The sequence below is a fragment of the Plutella xylostella genome, chromosome 27, assembly GCF_932276165.1.
Source record: "Plutella xylostella chromosome 27, ilPluXylo3.1, whole genome shotgun sequence".
NCBI lineage: Eukaryota > Metazoa > Arthropoda > Insecta > Lepidoptera > Plutellidae > Plutella > Plutella xylostella.
In genome coordinates this window covers 7,898,677-7,910,989 of record NC_064007.1, presented here as the reverse complement: position 1 = coordinate 7,910,989, position 12,313 = coordinate 7,898,677, and the positions used below count along the sequence as shown (strand labels likewise).

Here is a 12,313-nt window from a genome sequence, read left to right as displayed (position 1 = left end):
TTCCAGAAGGCGGGTGCGTCATCAGCGTTCGTGTGGAGCGGCGGGGGGGTGAGCGGCGGGGGCGGGCAGGAGCAGGGCGCCGCGCAGCCCGCCGCCGCCGTGCCGCCTGGTACGTAGATGTTACCTCCTGGTTGCTTATGGGAGCCTGGTACTTTTGGACAAAACTTTTGTGCAAAATATTTAAATAGTTAATATTATGGATTTTGTGGAATTTGTGTATAAGGTAACTTTTCTATACCTTTATCGTAGACGTGACCTCTTGATTGCTCACAGGAGCCTGGTAAAAATATCTGTCTGTTAATATCTTTTATATTGATTTAAATGTATGTACTTAATGAATTTCAAATTGTCAACTTACGCATCTTAAGTGCTACCTCCTGGTTGCTTATCTGAGCCTGGTACTTTTGAACGAAACTTTTGTCCAAAATGCCTCGTGCATTGTTTAAATTATTGTGTATTTTTGGTATAAGCACTATTATTATTTATCTGTATTTACCAAGTTCCCCTGGTACCTTTTCTCCTCAGGTTTCTTTAACGCTAACTTGAAAACATTAATTCTAACTGGACTAGCCTATCTATTGAATCTTATTCCAATCGTGTTAGAATACAATCACGTCTATTAAAATTATTAATCATATTTCATCACACATGAAAGGGGTCTTGCAATAGTTATGTACCTTACCTCTAAATTGATGTCCTAGTAGAATTTAATTTTAGCGTTGGCATTTCTAATACGTAACTTGGCAGCTGAAAATTAAAACTTATCATCCCAATTTGTTTTTTTTTACGAAAATGGATGTGCACAACGTTTTTTTCACGCCCACATTAGCCTCACCTCATCCTCTCTATGTTGGGTCAACCGGGGTTGGATGTGCTCAATTAAACTGATCTGGTCCTTTCTATGTAAGGTCAACCGGGGATAGATCTGCTCAACGCTTTTTTTTCAACTTCCTCGTTAAACTTAACCTTGTCTTCTTCCTCTAGGGTCAACCGGGGGTGGAGGTGCCCAGGGCCTGGTGCACTGGATGTCCGTGATGGCGGAACACATGGGAGGGGGCCACCACGACCCCTCGCACTACGCTCTGCCACCGTGGAACAATGGCGCTGTCGACGTGAGTACCTGACCTTATTTTTTATGATGTTAGGAAAACTTAAACTAATTTGCAAAATAATAGTGATTAAACTAAAATATGTTTAAAAAAGTTTCTACCTCTAAGTTTGCCAGTAGGTATATTAGGCGGAAACATTACAATAATAGTATTATAACTAAAACCAATTTAATATAATTATTAATTACTGAGATTTAGTTACAATGAACTTGATATTAAACAAAAATACTTAAAGTAATCAGGATTATGAGAACCAAAGTAATCAAGTTATCATCGGTTGTTTGGAAGATAGCCCTTAGGGACAAACATTGTTACCTATGTTTTAGAATAAGTTCTGTTATCGCTTCATCATCGTTGTTATAGTAACCACTAAGGTGTCCTGTTTTAGGTATAGAATAAAAGAATGATTGTCAAAATTTGGGATGGATTTATAGTGAACTTTGGACGATGTAGTTGAGTTAAAAAACAACTTTGTAAATACATACATCATATTATAATTTTACCAGATGATACAGTACAGTAAACAAATGATGAGATGAAATCTAATTGCATGAGTTTGTCCGAGGTTCGCCTGCGTTTAATTGTATGTAGCAAGTTGCAAACTTAAGGCACAGAGTTACGAAATTATAGAGTGGACTTCGTGAACTTAGTGGTTAACGTAGATAATTTTGAATAGGCAGTGTGAATGTTATACAATTTGCCATTGTTCATACACTTACCAATTTATTTTTCTTCTTCTAACTGACCTAAATACATTTAACATTTGGTGAACGTCACCCTTAAGCAGCCAATTTAAAATTAGAATCCTTTGTTCTTTGCCAAATTAAAATTTAAAAGAATCCCTAATATTAACTACTTAGTTAACTAACTTAGATACTCTACATTCGAGTGAGTCACAGTGTCTATGTAAATCGCATGATAAAGAAGCTATTACTTGCACTGGCAGTGAACGTGTTAAGTGCTGTAATTATAACTGCCTCCAACACTTCAACATTAGTTAGTTAGTAAACTGCCTCGAAGGTTCAGTACTGAAGGGTTTAGGGCTGTCTCTGACCCTTTCCTAATTTCAACTTCTCATAAGACCAAAAACAGAATAAATTTTGTATCCTCAACTTTGCAAAAATATTCTTGTCATTATTTTGCTTATATATACCTAATTGTGATTTTTTTGCTAATACCTATATTGGAATATATTTTTTATGCCTTATGTAAGTCATATCTTGATGAACTGTTTTTAAAACTCTGCTCGTTAGTTTATATTTTGAGTGCATTTTTTCTCACGATGAAGCTCCCAAATTTGCATACGTTCTAAGATCAGCGTTTTTTTTTTAATGCAAGCTCACAAAAAGAGTTCGCGCATTGAATAACTAAACAAAAAATAGACAAAACCTGTTTAGCGATTCTGGACGCATCATTACCGAAAATATTTCACCAAACTACTTGAATCAAAAGCCCTGCGGCGAAGGAAAAAAATGCAAATTTTCCTATTTGCACATTGCACAACCCTATCTTTCTCCATACTCTATTCCATCTTGAAACATGAACTTTATTACCTGCTTCATTGGGTCGTTTTTTTCTTTTTCTTCGATATATTTGATATATGTATTGAAATACCGATGTTATTACCACGTATTAGAGTTACATATAGTTTACCATTTATTTCAAGATGCATACATTTGCAAGGATGACGGATTAGGCAAATTTATCAAGACTTCCGATGACATTAGGAGATAGAATTGATTAATTATTTTCTTTTTTGTATTTTTAAATATGGAACACTGACTATGTTCGCCTTCCCGCCGTTTTTGCATAAGAACTGTAAGGAGAGTATTTTTTTCTTTGAGCAAGATTGTTTTGAGTCATTAAATACAGATTTTTTATTTAAATTGGATTTGTATTAATATTTATATCATTTGGATCATGAGAATTTAGCCACTATAGGGTCTACGCAGTTATTATATATTTTTAAGAAAGGATAGGCAAGTCAAGCTATATTTAGATAACTATCGTAATTATGGAAAATATGAGTTTTTTGGTTCCTTGGCATAAATATCACGAGCAATTAAAAGGATCCACTGAGAAAAACACCAAATTACCTACTCCTAAACAGAAAAAGCTAGCTCAAAGACGCCTTCTACAACATTCAAGTACATTTAACAGAGAATCAGGATATTACCAAGTAAAAAGAATAATATTTTGTTCAAATTTTTTATTAAATGTTTGAAAAAATTGGGGTTGTTTGGTATCGGCATTTTGTGAGTGGAACTTTTTCATTGCCCGTGAGTGTACTAAGGCCGTCCTAGCAGATAGTAAGATTATTGTAATTATAACTTAATTAAAGGTAAGCGTCCACCTATTGGTATCATTCGTATCGGACCAAACGTATTTTTATAAACGCATGGAGAAACGGCGACTGTAAGCCGATGAAGTGGACGCACTTGTGTGAATTTCTATACTATGAATACCGAATGCGATGCGTCCGTTGCGTACGATGTCGAAAGGTGTCCACTTTTAGACATCTTCTACTAAATTATTTATCTACATTATTTATCAATCACTTACTATGTATCACAGTTTCATTATCTGTCCGTGTTACGGTCGAGTACACTCGCTTATCAGCTTGTGCAAGTCGACTCGACTCGCCCAAGTTTTTGTGAAATTTCCACGCACGCGACGCGAGTTAAGAAAGTGATGTTGCTGTGCGGTTTTTGCTATACGAAAGTAATCAATACCGATTTATGTATCTTTTAGATGTTTTAGAAGTTTCTTTATAACCTTTGATCGAAAAAAAGGTATAGATAAAGATAACAAACGTTTTATTGCACACACACAGAAACAGTTTCAGAAACATTGAACAGAAAATTTATCATAAATGTAATTGTCAAATATCATGAGACTGTTCTAATATACAACGCAATATAATCTAAGTAACTTAAGAAAAACTTATGACTGTAGGTACCTAACTATAAACAAAAAAAATAATAGCACAATCGGCGGCGCTATTACTTAAAGTAATATCTTCCAGACTACCACATAGATTGGATTAGGTTTAGTTTGATTTTAGTTATAGGTTAATTTTGAATGTGGATTGCCTATTTGAGAGTTAATATTTGGATGAAAATTGATAGTAGCCGTGTTAACTTAAAGCAGTTCAATCTAAAAATAGTAACAATGTATCTTATTTTGTAAAATTTTGCTACAAAGTAACAAGAGATACATGTATGCAAAAAAAGAATCTAGATTCTAGAACATCTGAGCTGAGGCGTGACGAAGTAGCAATATCTGCGCTCTTTGTGTGCACAGGGTGTTTCAAAAAATAAATATATTATGTACCTATATTATTATTATCATTATATTACTATCATTGCTCGTGAGTGCATTATTGTTGTATTGTTTTTTCATGTCTATTGACTGTCGTAATTCAGTTTAAGCTACCCTAAAATTTTAATATTATAATTATTAAAATAATAGGTATATACTTATTGGCCAAAGCCAAATGCTTAATGCAAATTCATCGTATAATATATATTTTTCTGACGAACGTCATGTTTTTACATTACTTCGTTCGTAAAAGGGCTCTACTACACTGAGAATCGTCTTTCAAATGGACAAGTCTGTCATTTCCCATACAAAGGTCTACTTATTCCCTATTTCACACTTGCAGCACACAAAAAAACCAACAATAAATATCACAAAAACCAAACACAATACCACATTGATACATCACACAACACAACACAAAGCAAATAAAAAACAATATAATAACACCCATTTTTGAGTTACGAGAAAAAAAATAGCCAACGCACTTTGTAAGGAACCCAACTAACGATATTTTGATTACTTGGCAGTAATGAAAATGGTAAAAGAAAAAAACTAAATAAAAAAGAAAAAAGTCAGGCAGCTACTGTGCAGATCTTAGGGGAGCAGGGGGTCACTCTATAGGACGAAAAAATCAATTTAAGCGCGCTGCTGCGCGAGCCACGACTCTATCTCGTTGTATTAAACATGCCGATTGCACGACAGCTCTCGTTCGTTCGTTTTTCGTGAGTATAGAATAACCCTCCAGGACCTGTTTCGCGCCATAAAAAGGCGACCTGTGAAAATGTGATATGCTTGCAGATTGCACGGAACCCGGGGTTATGATATTAATTTTATTTTTATTATATTTCTGCCGCGTATCTCCGGTAGTGGGTTTGTTTTTGATTGATCCTATATTTTGAAATGATCTCATACTGTTAATGATTTTTTAGAATATTGCTCTAGATTTACTGAGTTAATTAAGATATATTTTTTCCAAATAATTTGTCTTTTTATTACACTAAATTTTTTATTGTTGCTAACAAAATGCTGAGGCTGAAATATAAGTTTATTATTATTAAATAAAAAAATCTATAATGTTTTTTTGTGTTGAATAGAGACAGAAGTAAAGTTAGTAGCCTAATTTCGTTGTGTAGTGTGGGACGCCCTCCAGCTCACCGGGCCGACAACGCTTGGACATTGTACGGAGTAGTGAGGGTCGATGAGGAAGACCGAGGACCCAGTTTGTGGTGCTCCTTGGGAGATTCCTATGTCCAGATTGTCCAGTACAAAAAGATTTTTGGCTGAGGATGACGTATAAACTGGAACAATAACCATAAAAATATATATTTTTTAAATATTTCCTAGAAGCCATTAAAAGGGCTATTTAATTGAATAAGATTAATTATGGTAGGCAAAATTCAACAATAACATTTCCCTATACTAAATTACACAAACATTTGATATACTGATCACTTTCACACACAATTTTTTGCCAATCAGTCAAGCGTCAAAAATGGATTATTATCTTTCAAAGAAAAAACCAACCGACTGTCTCAGATCTATAACATTTTAATTACGGTACGTCAAAATCAATTATGCACGTACCTAGTTTTGAATAAGACGAATTGCGTATTCATTTTTCACAATCGCCTTAGGGCCAATCTATTGTCCCTTTACCCTATTTTTACTTACATTGCTGCTTGTTCTACAATTCAAAGTTTTAACTTGACTTGGGAGCCAGTAGTGTATTTTAATGTAAAGGGTTATAGGCGAATAATATTGTTTATAGATCTAGTTTGATTTACGATGAATTATTGAATTAGTTATTTTTCTATTAATTGTTTTTCCCAGCCAGGTGTGGTGAATGAGATTTTTGTTGCATCATCATTAGGGGGAGATAGTTTTGGGATAAGTAATTTCGAAGATCTGTATTGATTGATACAGGCTTTTTTTTTCGGGGTGGTTTACATTGTCGAGCCAACGTGAAGTTAACTGTTAAATTTATTCCACCCTATAGGGTAACGTAACGTACCTAGGGACACTTTCGACTACCCCAACTTTGAATGAAGATATCGCAGCGCACAACTAAGATATTAATGTTAAATTTACTTTATTCGGTAGGACATATAATCTATTATCACTAGTATTTGTGCTGGAACTTTGATGTGGCCAGATTTTTTAAAATTAAGATAATAGTAAAAATGCTGGTTTTGACCCAAGGTACGTTACACGTTTGTACCTTGGGACACTTTTAATTGTACTTTGGGACAAATTGATCCATTATATTTTTGGTACAAAAAGTCTTGTAATCATCGTTATTTTATACCTACATTGACATCAAATTATCATTCGTTTTTAACTAAATTATAGTTTGCAATTATGTATGAATCTTATGTTACAAATTGGAACATTCACTTTATAGGAATATTTACTCCTTCTTTTACTTTATTTACTGCTTTTTTCAAACGATCCAGACTTACTGCAACTCTCTTCTCTCCAGTTTTACTCTGCCACTAATAAGAACAGAGATTTATGGCGTTATTTAGAAGTTAACAGTCTCCATAGTACAAAACCATAGGATACAGTGTCCCAAGGTACAAACATTATCGTGTCCCAAGGTACAAAAAAGCAATATTTAACAAAAAATTCAATATCTTTATTTTTATGTTAGGGATCTTTCAAATAATTGCCGTGTCATAAAATTAAATAACTGATAATATATACGTGACATTCATGTCTCTATTTTGAGCATCCCTCAATGAGATAAAACAACTCAAAAAACTATACAAAAGCTACTTTTGACTCCAAAAAACTTCATATTGTCTTCACCACACACTCGATGCCGGTATGATCACGAGACTCACTAGTTTTGCCAAGCGAGTAAAATACTATGCCTAGGGTAGAATTTTAATGTGTTTATTTAGCCGGTTTTTAAAATAAAATCAATGTCCCGAGGTACAAGCGTCCCAAGGTACGTTACGTTACCCTAAGGGAAGTGATTGGTTTGAAGAAAATTAAACTGTAGACATTATTAAATATTACTAATATTACGGGATTAAAAGTAGTGTATACAGGCATGTATTGATATGCCTGATGTATGTGCATACAATGCGGTTAGTTGGAGAGAGAGTGTCATCCTCAGGCACACCCATTAACTCTGAACTATCATTCTTATCGAAACAATTAATCGCATAACCCAGCATCCTTCACTCATCTCTACATTCTAATACAAATTTCCTACCCAGAAGCCCCAATTCTTCTAAAAACAAACGAGCCGAAAGCGCCACCTACCAATATCGCTAATTACCAAACTCGGCCCTCCGCACAAAGACTCCGCTACGGTGGCCACAATTTTGACACACGCGGGACTCGCAAGATTAATGGTCGCCTACTCATCGCTGTAATGACGCCCCCTCGCCTCTAATGACATACGGCGTAGAGTGACCACCGGTCTGGCGACGGACGGTCCAGGGATGAGGAAAACGAAATGAGGAAGGTACAGACTTCCTCCAGGTTACTCTATACTGACGAAAAACGGAGGAACGGGTGCTGTACGTTAAACAACAAGATAGAGTCGTGGTTCGTGCAGCAGCACTCATAAAATTAGTTTTTCGTCATATGGAATGACCTCTGGTGTGGCCAATACTTATTAAAGATGTGAAAATTCAAAGATTATAATATAATTGCCCATTTGCAGCGGTATAATGCGATTTAATTCTTTCAAATATTAGGTATTTTAGTAAATACATACAATCCTGTCTAAAACAGACCACTTTTGATCACTCGGAAGGTTTAGAGCTTCTTTGTATTTTTTTCGAATCTAATTAAATAGTAAGCACACATAAATGTACCTGTTTCACCAAAAACAAAAGCATCCCACAACACTATCACCTCATGGCCACCATCGCGGCATCCTTGGTTAATGTCTTTGCCGTGGCGAAAAAAAAATACTCTGGCATGTTTATCTTGCGTCCAGAATTGGCGGGAGTTTTCGTCCTAATCGATTTCACTCGGACGGCTCTAATTTGCCGGATTAATTGTGGACACCCTGTATAGCGCACGGCTAATTTCCTTGTGGGAAATTATACCAACGGGTTTCTGTGTCTTTTCGGGTTTTCTTGTTTTATTTTTCGAGTGTTTGCAACTAATGTATTGGTTTCTACAGTCCAACTATAAATTCCTGACAATAAAAGTGCGATTTTGCTAAGACTTTTTATCATTGTCAGTTATTTATTTAAGTACATTAAAATTCATTTTAAAAATAAAATGCCGATTCATGTTTATACCTCTAAACTCTAAACACACCCTAATCCGCTTTGTTCTATGCTCTAAACAAATAAATGCAATTTAGTTTTATCTTGAACATATTTTTTATGTTTAAATCAGTCATAAAACTACTTGTTCTCATAATACGTGTATTTATAATTTTACGACTTATTTACTTATAATTTAATCTCGGAATGTATTTTTATGACTAATATTTTTCCAGTACAAACACAGGTTCTGCCTAGCTTGGGGTCGGATGGCCGTGTGTGAAATGTCCCCACATATTTATTTATATTTATATTCCCATTACACCTTAACGTTTCTGCATGAAGGTATACCCCCAGGGTTCTATCTCCACACTGGAACTTGTCTGTGAAAGACTGCGAACTCCTGAATTTGGAGGTCGTCCCTGCAGTCGTAAAAACAGTGCTATTTTATGGAATTATCTTTATCAACTTGCGAGCAATGACAAAGTTCCACCAACAGAATGTCGACAGCGAATGACCCCAAATTTTTTAAACATTTCATTTCTATCAAAACACCATATTTACGTTTTTATTATTAAATGTACTTCCATTTTGCAGGAGCCGTCACTAAGCTAGATTTTTCCGTACCTATTGGAATAATTTGGTCCCTTTTTTTCTACCTTTTATACATATGAATAACTTCCAGAACCACTTTATATCTTAAAAATCCATGAATTCCAGATCAAAATTCCAAAAAAGCATACCATCTAAACTGCACCCAAAAAAAACATTAGACAGCATATAAAACTATTCAATCTGAGCCAATAATTTTGCTGTCAATACAATATTATGATGTGTTCACAATCGGCACAGATCATAACGCAGCGTATTATTGGGCACATAAATTCTTAGGCTCCGTTCACCCTCGGCTTATGAAAGGGGTGATGGGACATTGTTCTGTTTGGCCTAAGACTGTTAACTTCTTAGGAAGTCGTGGAGTGTATTCGGTTTTGATACTTGTTGGCGACTGCCAATCATGATTTTGATATATTTTATGTTTTTTACTTACAATATTGTCATTTTGTATTTATGATTTTATGTTTGTAATTTTTTGACACTCTAGTATTAACATTTAGAATTGTTGAATTTTGTTTTTACTTCCTTAAAAACAAATACCTAACCAGATGTATAGGAAGCCCTACAGTAACTAACAATACTTGATGCGTATTATAATAATAATCGTTTATTATCAGGCAACTGAGGCCCATAGATAGTATTACTTATGTGTCTATAGATAGTTGTTAGGTAAGTAGGTAATATAATGTCTTTAATGGCTTGTAAAGTAAAAAAATATTTTTTGTGAATTATTATAATAAATTAAATTAAATATAATAATATAATAAAGATTATGGCCACAGTGAGCTGTTTAGGGGACGGGTAGGTGTTTTTTCTAACAATTTACAGTTTTAATATTATCATAGCAGCAATAACATTGGCACTCACGTCGTGGCGACCTATTCGTTCACCAAACGTAAAGTGATAATTTTATACATATTATTTTTTACCTATAATAATATGTATATTGATGATATATATGATATTATATCTACATAAGTAGCCTAGATCAAGACCGTTTGCCCCAAGTACACACACAATACACCTTATACGATTCTCATGCAGTGACAACATAATTTAAAATTCGAAAGGGTTCTAACCGCTTTACAAATTTTTTGCAAACTTTTTTTTTTATATTTTTTTGCTAACTATATTTTGTCATCGTCTTTTTATGCGAGTGTCGTTGTATCTATTCTTGGTGTGTAGATAAATCCTTATAATGGGTATTAAAAAGATTTACTATGTCAGTCTACTGTTTATTTGGTTTTAACAGTCAAGAGTTTTTTTTTTCAACTCGCTTACGTGAGATTAAATATTATAAATTGACAGGCATCGCAGGCCTATACAGAGTGTAGATTATTTTATTTTCCACATAATAAGCACAACTCTAAAATCCGAAAAATTACATAGTTACCTACTCAGAGAATAGATTGAATCAACATGTTGAATGGAACAGCATTTTCGCGATTTTAGAATAGTTTTAATACTGAAAGTCGCTCAGTATGAGGGTAAGTAATATTCATACCAGGTTACTTATATTTATCAGGTTTATTAGAATATTAAACCTGATAACGGGTATGCCACTGATAAATTTCTACCCTGTATTCATCAAATAATCTAGTACCTAAACAAAAGAAAGTAAGTAATCTAACTTCCCTCTTCACTCCACACATCACATTAGCAAAACGAAACCAAAACTTTAATCCAATATCTACTTAGTATTATGCACAGAAGCGCATTTCTAGGCGTAATTGTTTTTATAGCTCCTAATGTGTACACAATAGGAGCTTAATTTCAGCGACAACTGTTGCGTCTAAAGGTGGCGACAGACATTTAATTTTTACTTGGTGTGAGCTTGTTACAAAACGAATATTTGGCACATATAAGACGACCGAATGGTGTAGTGGCTAGTGACCCTGACTACTGAGCCGAAGGTCCCGGGTTTGATTCACGGCTGGGGCAGATATTTGTTTAAAACACAGACATTTGTTCTCGGGTCTTGGATGTGCCCGTAAAATGGCAATAGGCCCGCCCCCTATTACATTGGGACTAACATAACACTCTGGCGAAAAGTGGGTGCAGCAATGCATCTCTGCCTACCCCGCAAGGGAGTACATTAGTACAAGGTATGAGTGTGTTTGTTTATATAGAACAGCAAGCACCAAATTACTCCTGAACGAAAAAGGCAAGCTTAATGACGCAATATTGAAGTGAATTTATTATTATTATTTATTTTATTATTATTTAATACTTTATTGCACAAATATAACATAAGTGTACAAAAGGTAGACTTAATGCTAAAAGCATTTTCTACCAGCCAACCTACAGGAGGTACAAGAAAACAAGTAGAAAGGTGCAAAAAAAAAATTAAACAGGAAAATCTAAATATAGTCACTAGATAATTAAATTAATAGAAATACATAAAATATACTTACATATTATACTATAAATTATATATAAATATATACATACATAATAATAATATTCAAAGAGGTACACGAAAATGCTATTTATCTAACTTGCTGAGGTAATGAGCACGGGTTAGTCGCTTGAAGACATTGCGAGAAGGAGCTTTCCTAATGTTCTCGGGAAGATTATTCCAAAGACGCACAGCGGTGACAGCGAAAGAGTCTGACATGAAACCTGAATGGAAGGAGGGCAGTGCTAAGAGATGATTATGGGAGGAACGGAGATGACGAGTGTGAGTGTCAGAAAGAAAGCTAAACATGGACTTAAGGTAAGGGGGAGTATTTGGCTCGTGGAGAACAGAGAAGAGGTAGAGGAGAGTAATTTGTAAAAATTGACGTTCATCAGAAAATTTTATATTTGTACGATGAATAAAAAATTTTGACTTTGACTTTGACTTTGACTTTGAGGAGACATAGAATCCGTAGATTTCTACGATCTCGAATGGGGAGCCATTTAAGCTGTGCGCGGTACTGGGACACGTGATCATATTTACGTAGCCCAAAAACGAAACGGATGCAGGTGTTCAATAAGCGTTCAAGCTTATTGAGGAGTGCCTCGGTCAAATCCAAATAACACACATCCGCGTAG

The 12,313-nt window shown here is 34.8% G+C and overlaps 1 protein-coding gene across 3 annotated transcripts in view; it reads left to right on the top strand.

Annotated features, from left to right (window-relative positions):
• The window catches only part of LOC105385502 (zinc finger protein rotund), a 132,963-nt gene that overhangs the window by 38,916 nt on the left and 81,734 nt on the right, over window positions 1-12,313 (top strand). For 2 of the 3 annotated variants that reach the window (XM_038110284.2, XM_038110286.2), the window contains exons 3-4: window positions 7-109; window positions 985-1,112. In XM_038110284.2, the coding sequence (XP_037966212.2) occupies window positions 7-109; window positions 985-1,112 (231 nt within the window). The remainder of the gene's footprint in view (window positions 1-6; window positions 110-984; window positions 1,113-12,313) is intronic. The other variant, XM_038110285.2, reaches the window with a different exon arrangement.